At 40.7% G+C, this 27415-nt stretch overlaps 1 protein-coding gene across 6 annotated transcripts in view; it reads left to right on the top strand.

Annotated features, from left to right (window-relative positions):
• Window positions 1-27415, top strand: part of Fife (regulating synaptic membrane exocytosis protein fife) — a 67580-nt gene that overhangs the window by 14074 nt on the left and 26091 nt on the right. For 2 of the 6 annotated variants that reach the window (XM_036816407.3, XM_036816411.3), the window contains exons 2-9: window positions 1025-1275; window positions 12069-12527; window positions 17602-17737; window positions 20016-20347; window positions 23668-23916; window positions 24451-24701; window positions 24769-25023; window positions 25279-25520. In XM_036816407.3, coding sequence (XP_036672302.2) covers window positions 12402-12527; window positions 17602-17737; window positions 20016-20347; window positions 23668-23916; window positions 24451-24701; window positions 24769-25023; window positions 25279-25520 — 1591 coding nt within the window. In that variant the 5' untranslated portion in view covers window positions 1025-1275; window positions 12069-12401. Of the gene's footprint in view, window positions 1-1018; window positions 1276-12068; window positions 12528-17601; window positions 17738-20015; window positions 20348-23667; window positions 23917-24450; window positions 24702-24768; window positions 25024-25278; window positions 25521-27415 lie in introns of those variants that run through there. The other 4 variants (XM_036816408.3, XM_070996921.1, XM_036816410.3 and 1 more) reach the window with 4 other exon arrangements.

The raw sequence follows: 27415 nt of genomic DNA, 5'->3' as shown, positions 1-27415 counted from the left end.
AAAATGGACTTGGTCCTGGACTCAAACCTCCTCGGCCGCCTTTGTGTAATTTATGCCCTTGTTTTTCGAGCTGCTGTCGACGACTGACAACGACAACTTCCGGCCAACAACTACAGTTCCCATTTAGTAATTTGAATAAACTTTCAACAAACGCACAGCTCTAAGTCGCCCAAAGTTTTGGCCACAGAATTTCTGCATTCTGAATGTGCCACTTGAACGTAATGAGGATGTCCTGTGCTGAAAAATACACACCCACACCCTGGCTTTAGGACGATATAACTATGGTATCCTTCAATTTCCGCATATACAATTTGCTGCTGCATGGCTGAGGGCGCCAAAATAGGGAGGAGCATTGTGAGGACTATAATGCCCCAAGGGAACGCGCGACCGCAGCCCAGTTGGCCAACTTTCATAATTACGAGAGTAACGACAACAGCCACAAGAAGAAGGCTTCAGATCCAGCTATATAAAGCGTATACATACTATATACACATAGCATTATAGCAACACAGCAACAGGGCCGCAAATGCCGCAGCCGTCGAAAAGTTTCCAAGTCAGCCGAATTTATGATAGAAATATACTTTCTCCGCACTTTGGGGGCTTAGTAGGTACTTAGTGCCCGGAGTAAATGGAGAAAAGTCAGCTGTTGTGATAAAGTATTAATAGAGCGGCCATTTCAACAAGGGCCCATTCAAACAGAATCGATAATGGCCAGTGTCATAAGCTCTCAATTAAATTTACATATTTCTTAGATTAAAAAATAAACCATTATTAGATAGATTTTCAAAAATAAGCTCGAAATATTCTCTACGGGGAAAAATCAAATTTATTGTAATAACGATTGATTCCATTTGAATGAAAATTGATGAATTTGGAGCGCTGGCTTGCCTGATTGCAGTTAGGCGGAGAGCTTTCCGCCCGGCCGAATATATCATTTGATTTATGCCCCACATTTCACATTCGACAGCTGTCTAATGCCAGGACATGCTCACAACAATTCTCCCCTTCCCACATGTCCTTGCAGAGCTCCTGCGCCCGATTTCGAATCGAAAGCCAAAAAACCGAATGCACATCGACGGCGCCCAATAAATCGAGCAGCATGATTCCGACTCGGCGAGGCTGATGATGATGATTTAGGATTGGTTAAGGATTGGTTAAGGATCTGGAACTGTAGGTGTAGCCACGGTCGGATTCCCGAAACCGAATTGGAAGCCCAACCTGCAGATGAAGCTGAAGGCGGTGGCTGGAGAACGGAAATGAAATCAAATCGCACAGGTAATTTGTTGCCACAATGGCCAGATGAGAGGCCTACCTACAACTTACTGCGGTATTTCTGGGTCTACACGGGAAAATATTAGGGAGATCTATGGGTTTATCATTGCTCAAAATAAAGTTTGTGATATATAGATTTTTGGCAATTACTGGTATGTTATGTACCCGGCTAAAAAGGTAAATTTTTTAAAGATTATTTTCAGTTAGTTTTATTTTTTTTACAACAGAAATTTTTGTGTTACCTAAAATTAATGAATAAACCTCCATAAAAATATTTTAGAAAGAAAAAATTGTCTTCTTAAAATAGATACAAAATAATATTATAATTCACAAAGATCGAGATTACAACTTAAAGGTATAACAACCCATTTTAACCATTGAAATTGAAAAATCGCTAATTCACTTTAACACATTGAAAAGATTCGTTACATATTCTCTGTCAAAATGCTGGACTTCTGGATCTCAGACACCAGGCGAACAGAAAACTTAGCAAGTGACAGCTGGTAGCTAAAAGTGAACTTAAGTAACTGTCTTTTTTCAAAATGGCGGACCTTTGCATATTTCCCCTCCCTCCACTGACCAATAGGAATTGATCTCCATGGGAAAGGACCGTAAGTTGTGAGACAAATGCAGACCAGAGATGAGCAACCATCGTCGGGTCACCAGCTTATCACGAGCTTGTCACGATCTTGTCACAAGCTTGTCACGATATGCACGAAGTAACAGTTAAGTCCTATGTATAAGCTTAGGCCATGCCAAAAGGATGAAATCACTAGAGCATCTCTAAGAAAGTTTGAATTAAGATAATCAGCTGATCGTTTTACACCCACTAAACGTTTATGTTCGCCTGGTGTTTGAAATTTTTCTCCATGAGCAAATAAGGTGTTTTCGTTTTATGATTTCTATGAATTGACATTTCAATGAGGTCTGAAATTTAATTTTTTGATCTTTGTCACCAGGCCAACATAATCCGTAGCAAGTGGCTGGTGGGCGCTTGGGCAAGTTACAGCTGTTAATTTTCAAGATGGCGGACCTTTCCATATTTCCCCACCCCCACTGACCAATAGGAATTTATCACCATCGGAAACAACCGTTAGTTGAGAACAAGGCGCAGACTAGAGATGAGCAACCATAGCCGTTTCACGAGCTTGTCACGATAAGCACGAAATTAATGTGAAATCCTATGCATTTGCATAGGCCGTGCAAAAAGTAAGCAGTCACGAGGCCATCTCCAATTAGCTACGTTTAAACAAATCAGCTGATCGTTTCTCCACCTGCTAAACGTTTATGTTCGCCTGGTGTCTGAATTTAAGAAATCTAGCATTTTGACAATTTGCTCGACCAGCAATTGAGGCATTTTGGGTCTCAAATGAGATTTTTTCAACATTTTTTGATTAGTTAATTCTCGATTTTTTACAGTAGAAATTGTAGCTTAAATGTGTCATGAATCCAGTTAAACCATTTATTCTGCAAAAATTAGTAAATTAGTAAACATTTTTACTGCTAAAAATACATTCAAAATAACATTATATTTCACAAAGAAAGAAATCATAGTTTCAAGGTATTATGTATTCAGTATATAAAATCATTTTAGCCTTCAAAAATATGTAAATTTGCGCTAAGTAATAATTGCTAATAACGAGTTGTCAAAATCGTTACTCGTGTGTGAACATCCCCAAAAAAAGCTTCTTATAGAGAATATATTTCCTGCTAAAAAATATATAAAAAAAATATATATTTTTCCAAGAAAAGAAATCCCATTAGGGACATTTTTCCCAGTGCTCTCTCCCCAACTCCCCGAGTGAGTATGCATTACAAATGATGGGATTACTGTGCGCAGATGATTAGGTTTGAGTTGCAGAGTCGAGGGCGCCGAACAATATGCGATGCCTGCGGCATTCCGGAGCCCAAGAGCGGAGAGTCCTGGCAAGGATGTGCGGTCGAATAATGGCCTCGGCCGAGGTCTTTCAGTATCTGCTCGTCCTGGCAAAGCCAAACCACAGCAATTATTGCTTTGCTATTGCTTGTGGATCAATTTAAATTGTGGGGTTCAATAACAGAATGCCTTCGCTGCGGTTTGCCAATCCCCCCCCCCCCCCAAAACCTCCACTCCGCCTGCCTTTGATTAATATGTATGTTAAATACATTATCATGAAAAATGACTAGGGGCTGTGACTGGCCACGCGGCGTATGCGCAATATGCCACACAAGGAAAACATCAAACGCAGCATGGTGTTTACTTTGCTCGATTTGTCATAAATTACCAGGATTCATGTTGATTTTTCCCTCGACCTTGTAATCAATATCGCCTTTTCGCATTTAATTGAATACACCCCGGACAGACGACCATGAAATCGGAGCTGGCATCGCGTTTAATTAGTACTTCATCAGACCGAATTAGCCCAATTTGCCATTTCGATTCGTTCACTAGAAAGTTAAAACCAATTTGGCAGACCATATGAAAAATGCATCAATTCGGATCGCAATCAAATTAATGAATATAAGTGCTGAATATTTCATAAATAATGAAACAGAAAAGGGCAAGCTGGTCGGGCGGATTGTGTGCGATTGTGGGGATTAAATATTTGTCTGTCTGCTGGCTTGACATTTGACCTTCTGGCCACACAGATTTGTTAAGTGTTGCAAGAGAATTTGCATTCGTAATAGAGAATGATATGCGATTTTACGGTGACATTTAAAATAACACTTTCTTTATGTACTGGTAGTTTTTTATATGGTCTACGGGTTTTTATTTATATCACAAAATGATATGTCCTTTTTTTCCATTTTTAGTATGGTAGCTTTGAAAGCTGTAGGTATCATTTAAAAAGTTTTTATACTACATACCTGTTTTTATACAAACTTTAACAATGTGGAAATCAATAAAAAATCATAACCAATTGCTTTAATTGATATTTATTTAAAATAGGTGTTATATTTCTAAAATGGGGGTTCTATAGTATATTTTTTTAAAATTTGTATTATTTTATTTTTTAAATTTCCTTATGCATAGACCCTTAATTTATTTTTATAATCTAAATGGGGACAACAAATATTTTATTTGAAGATATCTCAACGTAAAAATAAATTTAGGTACAGCAATAAATAAACTTTGCTTGCTTAAAGATTATACTCTGATATTTTGAGAATCTCCTTTATTCCCTTTTAAGTAAGAGGTATTTATATGTGGTGGGCTGATTTTCTGCCGTTTTCCTCCGTGTATTCCCGAGTACTTGCAATGCAATTTACAAGGCCCCGCCTTTGCTGTGGTGCCATGCAGGGAATGTCGGAATGAAAGTATGGAAGTGGTATTGGGATCCGGAGGATAGGAGACAGCTGTAGACGCCGGGGAAAATGGGTTTCCACTTTCCACAGGACCGCAGACAGACAGCTGCGACAGCCGAGACACATGTTATGTGTGGGGCGATAAGTAAGCACAACAACTGTTGTACGACAGTGCGAGTAATAACAATAATGACAGCATACGCCCAAGTCATGGATACCGATGGTAGACATGATTATGCATAATGCCGAGAACAACAAGCCATAATAAATGGCTTAAATTCAGAATCCAGGTTGCCATGTCCTTGGCAGAAAATATATTTTGTGCTCTTTTGCATATTTATCACAATTTATTTAGTTTGCACTCATAATTTTAATTGACTTTGCCAACGGCCCACGAGGTCGTCCTTCCAAGGACGAGTTGAAGGCAGGCTGGTGGGGCCAATGAAGGCCAGGACGACATTGAATTCGCATTAGATGCGCTGCAAAAGTTCATGAGGCCGTTGAGCTGCTTTCACGGCTTGTTTAGTTGGCCGACAGTTCGACATTGACATTGACATTGGTACATCCTTCATGCATATGCTGAATAATTAACTGGCAATATGTTGGGGCACAAAGGCCGGGCCTTGACAGCCAGTCAGCTTAACCTTTGCCCTGCTCACTTTGGGCCAGCTTTTAATTACGCAATGAATGCCTAGCACTTTATATTGCTTCGTGGAATTTTTTACCCCAAAACTTTTATTCTTTCTAAGGCTACACTTATCAAATGCTGTAATTAATGTTTAGAAAATCTCCAGAAATATTGAATCATATTCTGCAAGTCAAGTTTCTAATTGATCAAGACTACTATGTCTTGGTAATTATTGGTGTTCTAAAATCCCTTATAAATTTGTTGTCCATTGTTTTTATATGACAAAATACTACAAAGTTCATCTTTAATCAGTTTTTTCTACATTTTTTTACAAAAGAGCCATTTGAGCTCTTGTTTTATGAGTGTATCTCTCTCGTTTGTCGAGCACTTGCTGAAAATAATTATAATTATTTTTTATTGCCAGCGGCATTCGCCGACTAGCGGTTAATTAATTGCGGTCACTTTGCTCTCTGGCTCCCAGTATGCCCAAAATCTTTACGGTCGTGCCATCGCTTAACGGCCATTAAGCCTTTTTTTCTGGTTTGTCGGGGTTTTGTGTTATTACGAGGTTCGAGGTTTTTATACTGCACACTTTCTTTTTTGTTTTCTGCTCGGTTTGATTTAATTTTCTATGCCAGCCTTGCGTAATTAATATAAAGTTTTTGCAGCGAATAAATCAAGAGATGCGTAGAAATGATGTCCTTATAAGAAAATTAAGTAGCATTTCCCTGCTTTTACGACAATTGCGCACTGTCGCCGCCCTTAAATTCGGATGAGACTGTGTTGAATTTCACGCATTCCTAATGAGTTTTCCACGTTGGCGCGACATCATAAATGCGACGCCTCTCCCACCCCGCCCCCTTTTCAGGGGAAAGGGGCGTGGCAGAGTTGCGTGTTGTCATGCAAGAAAATAGTCGTCGAGCTGCACATTTTACAAAGCGTTAATGAGGGCCTGGCAAACTCAGGGGTTTTGTGACCATATCCATATCAAGTTGATTTGGCTCGAACTTTATTGCTCTGCACGGAAAAACATTTTTATTTGGACTTAAAACATATCTAGTTTTAATCAGCTTTAATAGTATCATAAAGGTATACATGCCAACAATTAAATAATAAAGTAAATTCGACGTTTTGTTTAGCAAATCAGTTTTAATTTTACAAATAAGATCATATAGTGTTAAGATCAGTATATTCTTCTTTACCTTAAAATACAATAACTAATTTGAATAATTTTGTAAATATATTGCATAAAGTAAAAATAAATTTATTTGTCAATAACATTTTTAAGTGTTCTTTAATATTGGATAACATTGTTCTTAACCAAATATTTCCAGTAATAAAACATAAATTTTATTGGAAGATTATATTTTTATTAGTCTCTTATGTCAATCAAAAGTGACTAGCAATATTTTTTTTCTCTCTGTTGTAATGTCAGATGTGCACATGGCGTATGCGTAATTCCCCCGCAATGGCAAACAGGGCGAATGCGTAATATTTGCCAAGCACTCGCCAGTCGTTTGATATTCGATTGTAGCCCAGTGCATTTGGACGATGGGTTTCCGATGTCCAATAAGTCCCCAACCAGGCTTTGTGTAATCAGATCTGGAGGAGAAATCAAACGCATTGCGGATGGAACAATATGGCTGCCATAATCCAATGGCCCAAATCTAGGCACGCCACTTCTGGCACTGTGAAGTGCATGTCCTAGTTTCAGTTTCAGTTTCAGTTTAGGTTTCTGCTACCAGTCCATAATCAAATAAGCCCACACAAAGCCTGACCAATTCCCTAGGAGGCAAATAAAGAGAAAGAGCCGGAGACCAAGAGCAAATAAAATTTTCTAATAAATAATTTATGAAACAATAACCCACAATACCAGCAAATTGAGTGTAAAACCCGAGAACCCAACACAATGCCAGGTCATTAGTTGGTGGCAACAGTTGGCCAAAACACAGAACTCGGCAAACGGAACAATGCGTGCAGCAGACAATTTCATTTGTTGAGTGAAAACACTTTGATTCGATTTCAATTAAGATGAAAGTCGGGATACAGTCGACAGGATATGGAGAACGACGTGTCAACAGTTTTGTGGCCAGACCGCAGAACGAAGTCCTTGAGAGCAAATCGAGGCATGAGTCTGCTGAAGGACTCTCGCTTAGGCTTTTGCTTTGATTAAACGTCAAGTTGCAAGTATCGCCGTGTGCGACCGCAAAGCGAGTGCCACTTGAGGCACATGAGCCCTGCCCTTTGCACCCTGCCACGCCTCCTTCGCCTGCCCTGGTTACGCCCCCTACTCCCAGCCATTTGAATAATTGAGTTTGGCAGCAGTTTAAACGATTGCCAGCCTTTGTTTGCTCTCAGCCTGCGAAAAGCTCAACGTTTTATTTCATTTCGCCGCGTACGTGTTTGGCATCTCGAAAATCCTGGGGAAATTGTAAATGGAAATGGCCATGTCAATGGGCGTCTACCATGTGCTGCCCGAATCGAACACGGATTCCGATTCGGATTCACAATCAGAATCACAGGCTGCAATCTGTTCGGTCAGCCCACAACAACATGGCCGCGCTCGTCTTCTGTTTATTTCCAGCAATTAAACCTTTCCAAGGATTTTCAAGGAGGCAGGAAACACGACGGCAAGATTGCGTAGCCGCCACGTAAGCCCATCGCTGTCAATTAGCCAGCCATGGCGTTGACATCCAGTATCCAGTCCGTTTGCCACTTGGATGTTCCGATGTCTGATGTCCTGACGACCGAATGGCCAGAAGCAAACAGGCCGCGGTCGCAGGTTCATTAAAAATCCTGTTTGGCCAACAATGTAGCCTGTCGCGGCAGCACTGAGCGAAAAACTTCTACCTGGCCAACAAAAAGTTATTGAATTCGGATCTGAAACCTTTTTCACCAAATTTAACACTAAAAAGTTTTACAAAATATAAATATTTTAATGTCTGCCTAGTAAAAGTACGCTATAAACAGGGTTACTTAGGGTAAATAGTTACAGTCCTAATACGTTTTATAACTATCTGAATTCTGAGTTACGTTTAGCTCATATACATTTTATATAATTACGATTATACCTTGATTTATTATAACATTTATATTCAATTAATTAATCAAAACTGTTTTGATTATTTTTGTGTCCAAATATTGTTTCAGTTTACCTAATTAAATATTTATAAATAATCAAATATTTGAAATAATGCAATTAGCACTTGCAACCCCTTTAAATTAAATAAAACTGTATTCATAAAATTGATTTCATTTAAAATAAACTTTATTAATTTCGTTATTGAGTAAGACAGTTAAAAGTTTAGAATTCAAAGAATTCATATCCAAATTCAGCTTGCACGTGTCACTGGATTGTCCTGTGGCCCATTGAAAGTTGCTCTACTCTACTCTGTAAAGTTTTCCCCTCAAAAACTTTCTCTTGTTCGCCAGGGCAAATTAATTTTGCCCCGAGATCGATAAACTATGATTCTTCATAGTTTCAAGTGACACACACAGTTTTTGTGCAGGCACCTCAAGTAGATGGAGGATGGAAGATGGAGTGGGTAACTCGGCACTCATCTTATCCTTATCCTAGGGTCCTGGTCCTTGGGATCGGAATCCAGCCAGGCCAGGACAACCCAGCACGGAGTGTGTTAACAAGCCGAGCAACAGGACAAAAAATAGGAAAAAGGGAGGACACTGGGTTTGTAATCTGCAGACTCGCCGGGGAAATCCCCCATCGCTTGGCTTTGTTGACAACGCTTCATTCATGCCATTCATGAGGTCGGTTTCCCAGCTCTCGACTGCTGGTGATTCTGGTGATTCTGGCCAGGCCCCCTGTTGTCCGGTTTATTTATGAACTGCGCTGCGATTTCTCAACTGCAATTGGACCTGCTGCTGCTCTTGGCTCTGCTTTTTTGTTTTTTATATACCCTGTTCAAAAGCTGTTGCGCTTCATTTGGCTGAGGAATTGCCTTTGCCGCACTTTTTCCTCCATTTATTTCGGACTGGCCTGCACTTAATTTGTGTCCCATGCACGTTCCGGCATAACAATTCACTTTGACACCCTGTGTGACGCTAGTCGCAATAAATCGCCTGACATAGAAAGTTTGCCGCAGTCCCACACACAACACACGGAGAAATAAAAAACAAATTTGAAAGAATTCTAACTAGGCATCCACTGACAAAAATATAATTTGATTGGTCACAAATTATTATAATCGATTTAAGTCTAATCTATTTTTGATTTTTTTAGACAATGAGTAGTCATAAAAAAACAGGTTAAGAAAGACGACTTAACATTAATCTGACGACTAATAAATTCTAATCTTAAAAGTTCTTCTATATAAAATATCATGACATAATTTAAAATAACATTTAATGTTTACACAACTCTAACAAGGACTAACAAGTTCAGATGTTTAGTAAAAATAAGCTTCTTTAAAATCTGGCCATATCCTTAACTATAACCAAGTTTTGTAAGTAATAAAAAAGTTCCTAACCTCCCAAAATGTTGAATAATTTATAGATCCTTTTAACTGAAAACGCACTGTCTTTAAATGAGTTGGCAAGGGTATATTAACCATTTCAATATCCTTGTAGACTAAGAATACTTTCCGTGTATTATACCTTGGTGCAACAAATGTATAAAATATCTGAGACCTTTTTCTTCCGGTGCAGTAGCCTCTATTTTATATTCAAGCGTTTCAATTTCGATTTGGTTCGGATACGGCCTGTTCTTTTTTGTTTTCCCCAGCTTTGTTTGCCTGTGCGTGACAATTGCGATGTCCTTGGGTCCCGGGTCCTGGACAGGATCTAAGCGTGTGGGTGATAAATCTTGTTGGACTTTATTTAATGCATGTATTATGCCAGCCAAACACACACACACTCACTCCCCTCACACACTGACCTTTAATGCTAATGGCAATCTGATCAGTTTCATTAGCATGCACAGGACGAAGGACGAAGCAGGAAGGCTCTTCGCCCGGGGAGGTTCCTTTTTGGCCCAGAGCCCGATTCGGAAACTCATTCCCCCAATTTCGCGCTAATTAACTGGGTGCCAACTACAGCCGACCAAGTTGGCTGGAACTTTGCCAGCATCCTGCTCGTCCTTTCGTCCTGTTGATTTCGGAGTGTGCGAGTGTGCGAGAGTATGTGTTCATGAGATTTCATGCTTGTTACCAACACCAACAACGTTGCCAACGGAAAGTTACAATTTATGAGCACATCCTTGCGCGCTAAGCTTGTGTAAGCACGAGGGCCTGTCGTCGCTTTCCCGCTTTCCCAGCGCAACGCTTTTCCACCCAATTTTCCGAGCCCCACCCCCTCCACCAAGCAAACACTTGTAACACTTGGCCTTACATCCTCCTCCGAAAATCAACTCGTCCTGATTTTGCTGCGCGGAATGCATGTCCTGTTGCTGGCATTTTGACAGCTTCAAGCGGCAACTAATTTTCATTTTTTCCAAATACAATTTAGAAACTTCGCCCGCTCATTTGGCAAGTCGGGAACTTCATTGGGCGTAAGCACATTCCCCATGTCGAATGAGTTTCTATCAACTTTTCAAATGCTCGCACAATGGTCGAATAAAAATAAAAAAGGGGCGAGACTAACTGCATTCTGGGCCAATGACTTGCCCAAAAGTTGGCAACTTCAAACTTGATCGGCATCCGTCTGCTTTTAATCCGTTGTCCCGGCAACATCAATGGGAATTGGGAGTAGTGAAATGGGAATTGCAAATACCAGTGCATATATCCCATATCCCTATATATCCCCATATATCCCTATATATCCCTAGACCAATGCAGCTCAAATCGAGCGGATAGCTCGACAATTGAATTGCTATGTGGGTCATTTCATTTAATAATTCCATTTCCAGGCAAAAGCAAAGCAAAGCCCTTAGTTCCCCCTCTATTTGCAGTACAGTAAACCCGGCTGCAGTGAATGCCCGATAAGCTGGCCAAAGCATTGTGACTGCACTGCTTGTTGGCGATGGTCTACAGCAGCTTATCAGTCAGCCAGAGAGCTTAACAAAGCAGCCATACAGTTGGGGAAAATCAAATGGATATAGCTTATTTATAAAAAATTTAAAACAATATCAAATACATACTTAAAAAAATATTGCTATGATCTAAGAGAACCATTTAAGTTAAATAAGTCCAAAACTTTAAAGATGGAATTTAAATAAGCCTAGTCATTATTTTAAAATTCTAAATATGTTTAATTTAAAAAATGAGTTATTATGATATTGCAGTTGATATGGGTTATTCTAAGTATTCGATTCAGAGATCTCAGAGATATTTTAGGTCTATATATAAAATCTAATCCTTTTTTTTACTCTCGGCTGTTTATTATTATTATAAATATTAATAAACTACCCACTATTGTAAAAACGCTTCTCTGTGTTCTGCTGATATCCCCCAAGCTGGACCTGCCTTATAAGATCCTTAAGTATACCAGAGCTTAATCTTGGGACTGGGTTAAAATGACTTATTGAAAATCAGTTTCGAGCGTTAACTTTAAGGTTTCGTTGGGTAACCCACTTAGCAGGGCCAACTGGTTATTATACAGGTCACAAAAGAAAAGGCCCTTATGCATGCCAGGCGACACATTATTTCCGCCTTATAAACTTTTGCCGCTCGACTTTTCACCACTTTCCCCCATAAGCATGGGTGTGAGAGGAGTGCAGGGGGAACTAGAAAACCCAAAACACTGTTGATGGTTATCGTAGGGAAATTTATGGAGCCCAGCTAAGTACGGTGTAAGCCGGGTGGACCATTACACGTCCGTGAGTCGAGCACTTTAAGCACCGCGTGCAACTTTCTCCCACTGCCAAATGACTAATTATAATTTTCCGCCTCTTTTTCGGTGTACTTTTCCATGTTTTCCCCGCCAACAAAAGGAGCAGCTGCAGCCGGCGGCAATAATAATAACGTTTGTGAATTATGGCCAAAGTTAATTAAAAGCCAGGAGCGGAACTAGAGCTGCACATAAATCAATCCGGATCGAGAGAACTCGGGCGCAACATGTAGAATTCTGCTGGAATGCCAATATCCCCATGTCAATGCCTATTTACATGGCCAATGAAAAATGGCCATCAGCGGAGGGAATAATACACAATACATGGCCCAGAAGAGGAGCGAAAACAATCCAAATCGGAATGACTTAAAGCGGCTTACCAGCGACCAGAACAAAGCAAACATTACGTATACGCAACGTCCAACACGGCGGATGCATGATTAATTGCACTTTAAACACACACGGAATACGAACGGAAAACCCATTCTCAATCAAGGAAAAAACCAGAGGTAAAAAAGCCGTCAAAATGTTGCCAACCAATGTGATGTCGTTTATGAAAAAGGTAAGTGACACTTCGATTTTTAATGAATATATATAAATCACTGAGACCGCCCTTGTTGTCACTGGCAGAAGCTCGTAATTTATGCTTAATTTCATTTTCATTCGCCAGTTGTGATTCTTTAATTATTCCCCGATGATAATGAGCAGCAAATGAAATGCAATAAAAGGCGAATTCTTAATTCATTTGCCTGCTTTCTGCCCAAGAAGTGCATATACTTAAATTTAAATCGCTGAAATCGTTCCCAAATAAAATAAATCTTTTGAAATCCAGATAGATGTGGTAGATAAATATTTTTTCTCTCTTCCTATCCCTAACACAAAAGTAAATATTATTCTGCCATTATTTTTCTCGAGAAATGCATACATTAAACAGCTGCAGCTTTAAGTTGGTTTATCGTTTAAGGCCTTTTCAAACAGGCTTCGAAAACAAACGCCCGGCGGAAGGGCAAACAAAACTTTTTAATTAAAAAGCCCTTTAAATGCTTTTCCCGCTCGACTGGTTTTCCCTTTTGTTTATGGGCCCGAAAAATATCAAAAATACACAAAAAGCAAAAACGCAAACGGACTGGCAGCAATCGAAGTGGTTCAATTATCCTGCCGAGCACCTGCCGTTGGCTTGGTGTCCCTTTTTATAATGCGGAAATTGTTTTCGGCATTGGGATAAAAAAAAGAAAAAATAAAATTATGCATGGGCGTGTGAAGCCAAAAATAATACACATAAAAAGGAAAGGGAGAAAAGGAAAAGCCTTGGAAGAGTGTAAATTCCAGGGAAATTCCTGTTTGGCACAAAATTCTTTGCAAAGTTAATAAAAACCAAGTTGGAAATTAGAGGCTGTGGGGAAAGGCTGGCTGACAAGCAAATGCCAGCCAACTAAATGCTGAAGATTTTTGTGTTTTCGCCAAGTTTGATTAGACCAAATGAAGCACGAAATCAAAGCGAACCAACTTCTTCGAGGACTCAAGGACCCATCTCAAGACAATGATGAGCCGTTGACAGTCTGTTAGCAAGTCTGTTGGCGAAAAGGATTTGGCAAACTTTTTCTATTTGCCATTCAAATGCCTAAGAACCCAACCAGTCGGGGTATTTTAGAATTTGGCGACAATGCGCAGGGACCGCAGGACATCAAAGGATACTGGAGGCATAAATGGAAACCGAAGGTCCTGGCAGCTGCACGACCTCCTGCTGTTTATTTGCAGCAATTTCCTTAATAGTCCTGCCGCCGTAAAGTAAAGCTCCCCGGCAACTGCCGCACTCGGCTCGTTACACATTTGCTTGCGGCTGCCTTTTAGCTGTGGACACATCCTGACCATCCTGCTGGCCATGCCCTCCTGACCAAGCCATCCTGACCATCCCATCCCATCCTGGCCATTCCATTCTGACCACACGTGTCCCAGTCGGTTGCCCGTTGTCTGTGAGCTGCACTTTATTGTGCCTTGGTGCAGGCCATAAACAGCAACAGGCATCTTGCAACAGGCAACTTGCAACAGGCGACTCGGAGCCTTGAGTCCAATGACAGGCACGTGCCTGCCCCAGAAACCACTTATTACACAGGCAAAAAATTAAATAAAATAAAGGAAACTATATCTCGTTAGATATTTGGTAAGAAAAGACATTATTCAAAGGAAAATATTTACAATGTACATGACAAGGTACTAAGTTCTTAGAAAGAATTTATTTAGCAGAATGAAACCTATTAAAATGTTGTCTATAGCACACACATTTTAAATTATTTAAGCAAAGGACCCATAAAGTATGAGGTAAATAAATGAATGGTCAAACAGTACTTAATAAAGTAGAGCGAATTCATAAAATTACACAAATTTAAGCACCAGCCTTAAAACACATTTCATTTAGATTGCATATTTGTGCATTAATTAAATGGTACAAGTAGTTTTGCACAATTGAAGACAAACTTCTCACACCTAGAAAAAATTCCATAAATGTATTATGTTCTTAGTGCATCAATTAAAACGGTTCCAAAGGTTAGAAGTTAAAACAATTGATCTTAGAACTGAAAAAAATGTGTTTAGTTTCAAGAGTGCAATGTATTTATAAACAGTCTGTGCAAATAAATTTGAATGCCAATTAGAGTACTTAAAAGAACAATAATAAAAATATTTATTTATTAATTATTCCCCTCAGTGGGTTTGAAACAGATTTTTTCCTGTCCTTAAGTTTTCTGTAAGACATTCGTTATAAAGTTGGGCGCAAGTTTTAAGTGGCAAAGTATTTGCTCGCTGCCTTCATTTCAGTTGCTATTGATTTCCATTCCGGTTGCAAGGATGTCTGTCGTGGCGGAATGCAAAAGCATTCATTCATGGCAGACAAGGCGCAACTTTCTCCCTGATGGCGACCGACTTTCTCCTCATTTCTTCTCGTATTGGCTGCTGTTTTATGTAGCACACTTTGCGGCCATAAAGGGCGCACATATTGCGCCATACCATATTATTGTTGTGGCGGGAAAAGCAAAAGGAAAAGTGAGTGGAAAAGCGACGAAAAGCGAAGAAAACTCACACAGGCGGCAACGGCAGCTCCGTAACGTCAACACATAATTTTCGGCACTAAACATGAAACTATTTGCGGCTCCGGGCCATAAGACCCAGACGCCAGCCGAGCAAAAAATCATAATAAATGACAAAATTAACACGGCAATAATTGTGGAGGAGGAGCTGGGACCGTGAGGAATGCAGAGTAGTTTACCCTTGTGGAGGAAAAATGGCGTCAGACACCTGAGCACATAAATTAAGTGGGGTTTTTGGCTTGGCAGGATGGTAGGATGTTGTACGAAGGATACCCGAACAAACAACTATACATTACACTAAGATTTCATGGGCTACCCCCCCTCAAAAAGTTGGCAGGGAAAATGAAAGTAGCAGGAGGGGCCATAAATCCGCAGCATGAATATTACCAGGCCGACATCAAATGACATCATCAAAAATGTAGCCCAAGCTGAGCACAAAGCGGCCATAATCTGACACTAGATGCCGCTTAGTTCCTGCCAGAGTTGGATCTGGGGACCTAGTACCCGAAAACCCCCGGTCTTAACCCCCTAAAGCCCTGCGCCCCCCGGAAGGTAGGCAACCGAAAACGCTGCAGCCGAAAGCACTTAGCGTAATTTGCGCCGTGCGAATGAGATGGCTGCACTATATGGGCCTTATGCATAGGGAAAAATATTATAATCCATTGTAGAATGTTTCCAGATGTTAGATTAAATATTAAACAGACATTTGCGTATTAAGGAAACCCATTAGTTTGGATATTCCTTAACAAGTTAGATACATGTATAATAAATATTTCAAAGACCTAATGATCTTATTATCAATGTAAATAAATGTAGATATGGTATTTTTTATAAGAAACTAAAAACAGCATTAAATTAATGTTATATTTCAATGCTTTCTAAGAAATTTAATTAGTGTTAGCATATAGAAATGATATTTACATATGTTTCATATCATTCAAACTTTTTTAAAATAATATATTTTAATCCACAAATTATCTGCATTTTTTCTTATAGAGGATACTTAAAGTGTAGTTCCAGACCAATTAAACATTTAATTGTTTTCTGTGTAGTCTACTGTGCTGGGCTGTTTGTTCCGGTAGCGTTGGCGCTTTGGCAAATAGAAAATTTCCACTTCATAAAATGCTGACAGAGCAGGGCAGCACTTATGTTTTCGGGGCTCGGCTGGTCGGCTAGTCGCCTCCAATTGTTATTCTTTTCCCTGAAAAACACAGAAGCACACACACAGCCAGCTAAGCCCGGTGAATCCCCCTTCTCACAGTCTGTGTGCATTAAAAAGAATGACGGCAATTTTTGAAAGCCTCTGGTGGATTTTGCCTTTGGTCCTCCGTTGTTTAATCAAAAATTACTTGCCACACTTTACGATTTCTTGGCAATTTGTTGCGCTTGAGGCGCCTCCAGCAGAATCCCGAGAAAAATCAAATAAAACGCCCCGCGTTACTTTCACCTGCGTGCCTGTGATGACTGGGCAAAAAAACAGGGAAAATCTGAGAAGCATCAGGGTAATAACATGGCTCACAGGGTAACCGGCTCTCTGGCAGGGAATTTAATGGTAATATTCGTCTAGTTTAGTTAAGCTAGGGGTATGAAAATGATTTTTCATCGTGGTCTTAAAAAAAGGGCGTATAAACAAACAATATATAAAGGGTAAACTGCTCAAAAGGAAAAGGCATTACTGAAAATATCAACAAAAATTATCATTATTTTATAATTACTTAACTTATAAACTTTTTTACTGTAGTAAAAATTGTGCTAACTATTCAATTTAATTACAACTTCGAAAAAAATTTTAAATTTATTAAAAAGAATTGTATTGAAAGTTTGGTCAAAAAACGCATTTTTCGGAGGTTTTTTTGGGTAATTTGGCCAAACCGCGACTCACAGCTATAAATCGGACTGTTTTGGACTGCTGGAGACCTAGGCTAACTAGTCCAATCAATTTCCGACAGATTTCAGAAAATTAAAATTTTTTCAATTTTTTGATTTTTTTGAAAGGGGTGACATCACAAATTTTGACAAAAATGGGTCAAAAATAATATTTCAAAGTGAGAACGCCAATCGATTGGAAATTGTTTTACGAGTTCAAAAAGGTATTACACTCCGTATTCCGACCAATATTTGAACGGAAAATCCGGATCAAAACTTCAAATTATTAAGAAATTATGAAAGGAACTGAACGATTTTCAAGGTTTTCCAGGATGATCCAGAAAAACATTTATTTTAAAAATATTTTTTTATCATAGGCCTGGAGATTTCACTAAAGACCCTGAAAACCTTTTAACTTAAATCGAAATCCAACAGTTGCACAAGACTTTTAGCTGATGAAATGGGTAACTTGTCGTAGTAATCCACGGCCAATAATCCCGTCGTTTTGGCTCACGTTTTATGTTCGTGGCCAGCCAGGACCCAAATAAAGATTTACAGCTGGCGCAAATCAAACTCAGGTCTCGATACGCCAATGCTCACCCACATTTACTTAGCCCCTGAAAGTGTAGCATCACCCCTGCCCGCTGACCTCTCACCTTTCCGATTTTCCCCTGTTACTTTCCGCAGATGGTGGCCACCGATGAGCAGACCAGCGAACGGCAGCAACATGCAGCGGACTCGGGGGGCGGGGCCTCCCAAACGGGGGCCCTGAACAAGATGAAGGCTACGATTTCCTCCTCGCTGCTCACCGTCACAGACAAAGGTAAGTATTTGTGTACACATATGTGTTTTTGTGGGGTTATCCTGCCGGTTATCCTTGCCGTAAGTGCATGCGAATTTATGGCATGAATTTTCATACAAGTGCCCCCAGTAAAGCTGCTTGCTAAACTTTGTGCAAACTTTGTGTGTACGCTTGTGTGTTTCTTGCGGGCTTACTTGCTCACGTAAGTTCCAGCAATGAACATTCGGCGGCTAACGGTGCGTATACGCAATATTTGCTGCTCACGCTCGTTTGCATCGCATATTGAATAATGTAAGGGGTCACTGGATTGCTGCAGTGCCAAGTCATCGGCATTCACACTGTCATTGTTATGGGGCTCCATAAACGCTGCGAGAAGTCAATAAAATCGGTGACTTCTGTTTCAGCATCAGCTTACAGCCCTTCTCAAAATAATAGCAGATCTTTAGAGCAATCAAGTTTTTTTATTACCTCATATGGGTTATCTTTCCAATAAACAGAAAAGAGAAAGATTTTTAGTTGCTGTAGAGAAAATATTTAAAAAATGAGCTTCATTTAAAAATGTGTTATAAACTTTAAACGGAAAAATATAAAAAATAGGAAATGTTATATATTTCTGTTCATAAAAAAATTTTTCTTTTCAATTTTTGTATATAAAACATGTTTAATTCCTTTAAAAAAACATTAAAAAAATCTTATGTTCAATTTTTCTCTTATCATAATATAATATTGAAAAGCTTCTTAAGTCACTATTATCTCAAGCCCTGCTGTATTTATTCAGTAGCAGTTCAGCTCAGCAGCGGGACACATGAGAATGTTGTGTTGACTCTTGTGTTATTTTTATCACATTTTAGTTGGCCACCAGCTAAGCGAAAGCTGTGGTTTGTTGATTTTATGGCCAAGCCATTCGATTTATTAGAACGAAATGAAATCTTATTTCACGATGTTTATTTAGCCGGGTCGTAAAAGAGCGAGACAGATTTGCGCACATAATTTGGGCAAATATTTTGGTACTCGTGTCGCCCTTTTTAAACAATTCCCCAAAGCATGTAGCTGCAGAAGGGCTCTTCAGCCAGTTGACAAATCGCCAGATTTTTGTGGCCAACCACAGTGAAGAGCTGACACATAATTTAAAAGCAGAAAAAACTTACAAAATCCTTTAATAGTTGTGCAGCTCTTTTATCTTTCCTGCCACCAGAGTGTTCCCTTGAGCAGGTGAAATCGCTTTTTGAAACAAAAAAAAAGCAAGAAAAGGGAAAAGGATTTTCCTCGCTGGCTTTTACTGGCATTGTTTTATATTTGCTTTGCCACTTTTACGGCTGAAAATGTCAAGCGTGAGTTGCCGAAAGGTGAAAAAGCACAAGGTGCAACTGTGCGTATGAGCAATGCAACGTGCACAACAAAAGCCCGTCTTTGTCCTTGTCTCCTGACTGTGACTAATGCACCGCGACTTTTTCCGGGCCGCATAAAACTTTTCACCATTTTCTCAAGGGTGCAATATATATAAAACACACACGCGGCGTATAAAGCATGTATAATCATATAAATGTGTGCCAGTTGAGGGAAAAAGGCTTCAGTTTGTCAGGTTTTTCGCTAGCAGAGAAAAAACACTTTTAGAATGAAAAATCAAATGTTGCATAAGTGATTTTATGTAATTTAGTAGAGTGCTTCAGACTCAATCCTTCAAGGGGGTTTTATTTACATTTCCTTCTGTTTTTTATCAAAATATTTCCCTGCCTAATCATATTAAGTTTAAATATTAAAATGAAGTCATGTGTTAGGTTGATAAACTGTTATTATTTTCGTTTCTTAAAATGTTATGATATGGAATAAGGTTTTCTTTCAAGCGAAGGGCATTAAAACTCAACAAAAACTTGACCTTTTAAACATAAACTTTAAAGTTTCCTAAATAATTTCATAATTTTTATAATTTATAATGTTGACCAGACAAACTTTGCAGTATCTACCAATCGAAAATAATCCAATTTAGCTGCCATTTACACTACTTCCTTTCGGCCATCTCTTTTAATGGGCAGCGAAGGCTGTCGGAAATTTCCGTTTTACACGATTATTATTTTATTTATTGCATTTGGCTGCCTGTCGCTTGGGCAATTAGCACACCAAACAAATTATGTTCGCTGACAACAAATTAAGCATGGAGCATACACTGCATTTGGGTCAGTCCAAAGTCCATGCAATCAGCGGAAAATCAACAAGTTTTCACAAAGGGGAAGGGGTTGGCTGGTTGCCTCAGTAATTGATTATATAACCCCATGCATTTTCCCGTTGTCTCTTTCCCAAGTTAATAAAATGTCGCCACGCCCCTCGTTGGTGCCGACGGATGCGGATACCAGCGGCAGTTACGGCTCGCCCAGCTATCAAAGCCAGCAGCAGCAGCAGCAGCAGGACTCCGGTAGCAGTCTGAATAACAACAATAATAATAGTGGCAGCACGGCTGGAGGCGGAGGAGGCGGGGCGGCGGCCAAACAGGAGCCAGGACGAAGGGCCGGAGCCTGCAGGGTGTGCCTCAAGTCCTTCAAGCCGGACGACTACCACAAGACGTGCTTCGAGTGCCAGCAGCGAGTGTGCGAGGACTGCGCCAGCTACAGCAAGCTGGACGAGCACGAGGATGCGGTAAGTAGGGTAGAGGATGTGGTAGGTAGAGGCTGGCCAGGATGCGGGATGCAGGATGCACCTTCCGGGCCACTAGGCAATGCGCCAGGGTCGCGTGGTCCGCGCGGCAGAAATAAACTCTGGCACTTCATTAATAAGAAAATAGTCGAGGGCGTCGGGCACGGGGGAAAAATACTTCTAAACATGGAAATAGCTCTACGAAATGGAAATAACTTTTGTAAAAGATAGATAATGCTACTATTTAAAGCATAACAGAACAAATTTCAGGATTACATTTAAAAACCCTATACATTCAGACATTTTTAAAGCACTTATATACCACAGCAGTTTTATGAGACAGTCCTTAACGTTGATTTAAAGTAGAAACATTTCCAAAAGCAATAAATATATAACTAAAGTTTATGAATCGCCTATTTCACAACACTCTTAAGTACTTCTCAAAATCAAAACATCAAATTTCAATGTAAAGTCAACGTCCATTAATATTCATTTTTCCCATGAAGTTGTTAATAGAAGAACGTAGCTTAAATATTTTCTTTAAAAAAATGTAGTCTATAAACCAAGTTTAATGTACTTATGTACCTGTTATTATTATAAAAGTATTTTTTTAAGGGTAACAAATAAAAGTTTACAAATTTTACATATTCCACTGCACATTTAAAAAGCCTTTTCGCATTGATAGGTATATTTACAATCGAATTAACTGTGATATATGATTAAAATGTGTATGCTGTCGGCTGTGATTTAAGAACAAAGCATCTTTTTTCTGCAGCCTTGCCAAGTTTTAAACTCGATTTCGCAAACAAAGCGCGAGTTTACCATTTTTCCCCTGTGATAATGACTGCGTGGGTGGCGGTCACTGAATGGGGAAAGGAATGGGTCAGTGCACATAAATTAGATTACAGGCCGTGGCGAAAAGGGGTTCGGTGACAATGGCCAACTGGGCTTAACTGCGGCCTATTCATCGCGGGGCATTAACAAGATAAAGGCCGAATTAACGAGATTAAATGGCAACCCCCGGCAGTTCGGGGAGTTCGGTTGCACTCCTGACCATCCGATGGCCTGTCTCCCCCATCGCCTATCCCATCCTATCAACACTTGCCGCATAATGATCATTGATAACCACACCGTGCAACATTGTCTTCACCCGAACTTGTGGTAATTTGTCAAGAAGCCACGCCAACGCCCCGAACATAAAATTTAACGTTTGTCTGTCAACCTGGCCACTTTGGCTAATTGAAATTGATGTTCATGGGCGTTGACTACAGCACACAACAGGCACACAGCCCACAACCCACGGCCTGTTATATAACCACCCAGTGTAATTATGGGTCTGCCAATGGTGGAGGAGTAGGAGCGTAGGATGGGGCGTAGGAGCTGGGTCCTCAATTGTGGTCCCATCCCTGGACATGGGGAGGCTTCGCTGCCGAAAGCTGAAATAATCATTTAGAGCATACAACACTGGGCTCTAACCAGGCATTCGATTGTTCATGAACTCCGTTATGGACAATGCCAAATGGGAATTTGATTTCGGAGAAATGGAGATGGTAGTTTAAACCACAAAGCCAAAATTCACTAGGAAGATAGTGATGATGTTATTTTCGTTTTCAATGTAGAAAACCAAATTGAATTATGAGTTCTTAATCCCAAAATCAAATTTCTCTTTGTTCTTCCCTTTACTTCACTCATTCATTAATTCCTGATAAATCAAAATACATTTCAGGCAAAAGTCCAATTAGTGTGGCACAGAAATCTTTTCAGAGATATCAAGTTAAACTCTTATATGACAGAAATAATATTCAGTACACTAAAACCATAGGAGTATACAGGAATCTCTAAAACTTTGTGACATCGTTGCTATAATCTCCATAGATACTGACGCACCAGAATTCCAGATCTATACCCGTTAGTGCTGATTATTTAGAGATGTTGTATGGCTTATTTTCAGCTTCGTGCTCGACTTCCTGCTTAGCGTTAAGCTCGCACTTCAAAATCGATTTCCGCCTGCCTTTGCATGCGCGATGAACGCAAAATAAATCTTAAATTTTCATGAGCATGCAGCGTGCTTGGCTGCTCTTCGCTGACGTTGCTGTGGCAGCATGGAAATAACTTTTCAGTCGATTTCTCGATGGGATCATGAACTGGCAGCCGCACTGCCGCAGCACCATGTAATTACAGAGCACGCAACTGGGGAGCACCGAGGCAATAAACCAGAGCCGGGCTCTAGTTGCAGCTGGTACAGTGCAGGCCATGTGCATAGCCACACGGAGAAAAAAAAATCGTAGAAAAACTATACATTTGCTTATATTTCTGAAAAAATACCCATCAACTTTAAAGGCAGTAAAATTCAATCAAAACAAATCAATACTACTTTTAGAGCTGCGTAAAAGTATGCTTTAAAAACTTTTCCTCAATTAATTTCGCTTTTATATAGTATAATGTAGCATACTCTCAGGCACCATTTTAAAAGGATTTAAAATGAAAGCCAACAACATTTTTTTGCTAGCACTTTTAAAGGTGCTTGAAAGTATGCTATAAAAACAACCTCGGCATTTGGTCATCAGAAATACTGTTTTTATATATAACACAGCATACTTCTGGGCGTTTTTAAAAGATTTAATGTTGGGAAACTCAAATTTTTTCAAGCTATTACAAATAAATCAGAAATTACTTATTTTGTTTACCTTTCAAGGCAGTTTTTGGTGGTTTTTCTCCGTGCAGCAACTTAATTACAATGCAATGCCATTGCAATGGCGGCAGCTTCCGCCAGGGCAGCCATTGAATATGGGTGGCAAAAAGGGGTGGAAATAGGAGAAATGGGCAGAAAGGAAGAGAAGGACGTGGGTGACACACATGACGATTGAAGCCGCTGGGCAAAATGAATCAGCAGCCAGGTGGAAATGTAACGAGCATTGTGCGGGCGTGCCGCGGAAAAAGGAAGTGGAAAATGCAGCGAGGCGGGTTTTGGGGGTGGAGGGGGTGCAAGGTGCAGCCGCACCTGTGTCCTCCATTTTCCGCCTCTGTGGGTGCGGAGGTCCTGCGTGGAGGTCCTGTCCTGGAAATAGGATTTTTCTGCAAACGTGCTCGACGCCTTGCGGGGGGGCGAAAAGTTTTGTTCTGAAAGTAATTAATATTTATTTTCGCTGGCCAGCATAATGGGTTTTCTTGAGCCTTCGCTGGCCACTAATAAATATTAGCGGGCGCTGTTGTGCGGCCACAAAAAATTCCAACGCTAAGCTGGAAATTTTTAATTACTTGTTGTCGCGTTGCCACAGCAATGGAAATTGATTTTCTCCTCTCTTTTTCCGTCGATTTACCAGACCATGTGGCGCTGCAGCGTGTGCCGCCGGAAAATGGCCTCGCGGGTGTGCATTCCACAGGACTCGACGGACTCCATGCTGGACGTCCCGGTGCTGGAGGCACTGCAGCGGCGCCACTCGGACGCCAAGCTGGGCAGCAGCACGCAAACGCTGGCGCCCAGCAACGGAGCCGCCCTCGCCCCGCCGAGAAGTCCCGAGCTGCGCCGCCACTCGGACGTTTCGCCAGCCTCGCTCAAGGAGCTGGAAAGGGTAAGTGGTCTATATCACAATTCAAAAATATTTAAGATATTTCATTATAAACAAAATGTTTGGTATAAAAAAGATTTACACACTACCTATCGATGTATGTTTCAGAAGTTTCAAATCATTCCTATAACAAGCTTTCATAACTGAAATTTCTGAAGGTTAAGTTTCTGCTTAAAGTCTTTTATGCACAAGTCACCGGGATAATCATGGTTTAAAGCTTACAATCCTAAATATGATATTATAATTCAATAATTAAAACCGATTTATTGAATTACTATGACTATTTACTTTACTTAACATGTATCCTTCAATTATTTCATACTAAGGTCTTTATTTTTAGCTTGTTTAAAATTTAATCAAATAATAAATCAACATATATGTATTTTAAACTATATTAAACCTGGTGAATTGAAGATCAAAGATACATTATTTCATGATCGTGCTGTTTTTTGTCCATTTAAGATAACTGAAAATTGTTAAGACATCTTAGCTCTAACAAACACTTACATTTAAAACCCCTTTTTAAATGCATTTTAGCAAATGAAAGGTGGCCGCAGCATGGCGCCCAGTCGCTCCAACAGTCCGCCGAGGGGCGAGGACGGGCAGCCCCCCTTCGGTGCGCCCCTGTCGCGCATGCAGTCGCGAAGGGGATCGCGGGTGGCGCGGCAGCACAGCTACGATGACGACATGAAGACCGGACCCGTGGGCGGCAGCATGGGCGGCGGTGGTCCTGCGTTGGGCTTGGGGGCCGATGGAGCGGGCCTCGGCATTCCGTCTATGCCGCGCAGGTAAGGGCGATTTTTAAGGGGGGTTAAAGGGGCAATCGGATTAATCCTCCACCTTTTTGACCCACAGGAAGTCCGCCTATGATGTGTTTGCCCCCGGGCTGACGCAGGGAGGCGCCACGCCCGCCACGCAGCTGCAGAGGTCGCCGTGCGAGGGCGGCATCATGCCGCCCATCCAGCTGCCCGGATCCAGGAGACCCTCGTTCCGGGTGCCACATCCCTCGGAGGACATCCAGAACGACGACTCGCCGGGCTCGCCGGATAAGGGAAGTCCTGTCCTGACCGTCGACGATGACCGACGGATGCGGCGACGCGGTTCCCAGCTGTAAGTGTTAACTTTTTTAAGGGGTCGAAATGCTCTAGGGGTCTTTAAAATAGTGAATAAATATTTAGATTAAATAAAACCATTCCAAACCACACAGAAATTAAAGTTTAGATAGTCCCAAAAGCACAATAACTAAATAATGGGATAACATTTTCTAGGGACTATGAAATTAACAAAAATTACTTTTCATTACTCTATAATAGATAAATATAACAAAATATTTAAACGTACTATTAATGTTATCCCTCTTTACAGCCCCGACATAGCGATGCTGCAGAATCGTGGCGCTCTGCCGGCGGTGCCGCCATCCTCGATTCCGCCGCCCATGGCCTCGTTCACGGGCCCCAATCTAGAGGATTTGGAGGCTCCGCGGAGGCAAACATCAATGGACGGCGAGGCCATAAGGATCGTCATACACGACGTGGATTCGGGTCCGATTTGTGCATCTAAGCGGCGCATCATTCTGCGCCGGGATCCCACGGACAAGGCGCACCGCAGTGAGTTTGGAGCTTAGAGACTAAGACACGAGGCACTGAAGCCCCGGGGCTTAGATTAATGTGTGCCCGAGATTGGTTAAGAGTGTGCGTGGGAGTGCACTGGGAGAAACGAACTCTGCAGATACAGAACCAATAACCCATTTCCTATATCACATTTTATTTCGAGAAAGAAATAAGAAAACGTTATTTCTTGTTGAAATCATAAAGGTGTGTAAAAGTATGCAACAATATGTTTTGAGTCCAGACGAATTAATTTACTGCATACTTTTAAGCACTGTTTCTTATAATTACTTATCAACTATCTAGAAAGAAATAGGAAAACTTATTTTTATAAGTACACATTCAACAATTCATTACTTACTGCATACTTTTAGTCACCTTTAAAAGTGATTTCTATAACATCTTTATAACTTTTATAGCACTTAAGGTGCCAATTCAAAAACTCTATTTTTTCCGTGTGTAAAGGAGATTGAGGTCGATTTGCTTGTCCGCTCCATCCGGCTTCGGTTGCTCCGTTGTCCCGCCCTTGGAACCGCACCGGAAATGGGCAAGTAAACAGGACTCATTACAACGTTTGGTTATGCTAATTCGACAGAGCAGCGCGCTCCATCCTGCGATGAAGTCGGTTGTGGGTATTTGTGGGCACGGTACCTTAATTCCCCCAGCAAAGTGCAGGAGCTTCGGTTACTGGTGGGTGTGGGGGTGGGACAGCAAGGATAATGTGGTTTGGTTCCCCGTGGGCCTTAATGAAACCCAAAGCGGAAGCAGACTGGTAGCAGATTAAGCAACTGAGCGGATTTCATCGACATAAAGGCACCGAGTTCCCAGCTCCCAGCTCCCAGTTTCCCCAGTTTCCAGTTCCCAGTTGCAGCAGCAAGGACACCCCAACATTTAGCTGCTCGGCATTGTTGGCCAATGTCATTTGGGTGGTATATGGGGTATACGGTGTATGTATGTGTGCGTGTGGGCCAGGGTTTTTATTCCCTCGCTTTGTTTCCCACTTCCTGTGGATGTATTTTAATTATATGCATTTTTGTTGCATACCTCAGGGGGCCAGTTGGCCAGGATAGCAGGCCAAATGAATTTTTAATTATCGACAGCGGACTTGGAGCATGAAAATCAATACGAAAAGGAACGTGAGCGTGGGCATTAGAATTCAGAGGAAAATTTAAATGGGGTATTTCTCCGTTCTCAAAAAAAGTAGAAATCGAACAGAGGGAATGGAAAACTTTACGCCTTGTTGGCCATAAATAATAATGCCCCCGAATGTTTGGCATATGCATGCATGCATGGCCAGCTCTTTCGGCCAGTTCATGAACACATGCCAGTCGAATGCAGTAAAAAGTGGCCAACATCCTGGCCAGTTTCCATTTGCCTTGGTCGATGGGAGGGGTGGGGAATGTGTGGAAAGGCAGTCTCCTTCTCGACACTTAGATGCACTGTCGACAAGGGCAAAGCCAAATTTCAAATTTCAAAAGACTGGCAGAAGACCAGGGGCTTGGGGGCTGCAGACTCGAGTTGAAATTGAAAACTTTGGAAAATAGCACAGCTCCAAGTGGAAATTGATTGCCAGTTTCTCGCAAGTAAAAAGTACGGTCAAGAAACAGAGCATAACAAAGAAAGAAAACTAGATAATATCTACTGGTAATTGAAAAAGTGTTGTAAAAATCAAGAACTATTGATCGACATTTTTATTTCTTGATATAAGAAGGGAAATATTTTTTAATATGTGAGAAATGTAATTTAAATTCCGGAAAATGATTACTTTTTTACTCTTCAATGAGTTTTATTAAAAACTCATTTCACTTCCCAGAACTGTCAACAGAGTACACATAAAAATCACATATTAATTCTTAAAATTCTTCAATAAAACATTCCTGGAAACATGATATCAC

Source organism: Drosophila suzukii, chromosome 3 (assembly GCF_043229965.1).
Source record: "Drosophila suzukii chromosome 3, CBGP_Dsuzu_IsoJpt1.0, whole genome shotgun sequence".
Lineage (NCBI taxonomy): Eukaryota > Metazoa > Arthropoda > Insecta > Diptera > Drosophilidae > Drosophila > Drosophila suzukii.
Note: the sequence above shows the minus strand (reverse complement) of the source record. Positions and strands in the feature narration are given on the sequence as shown.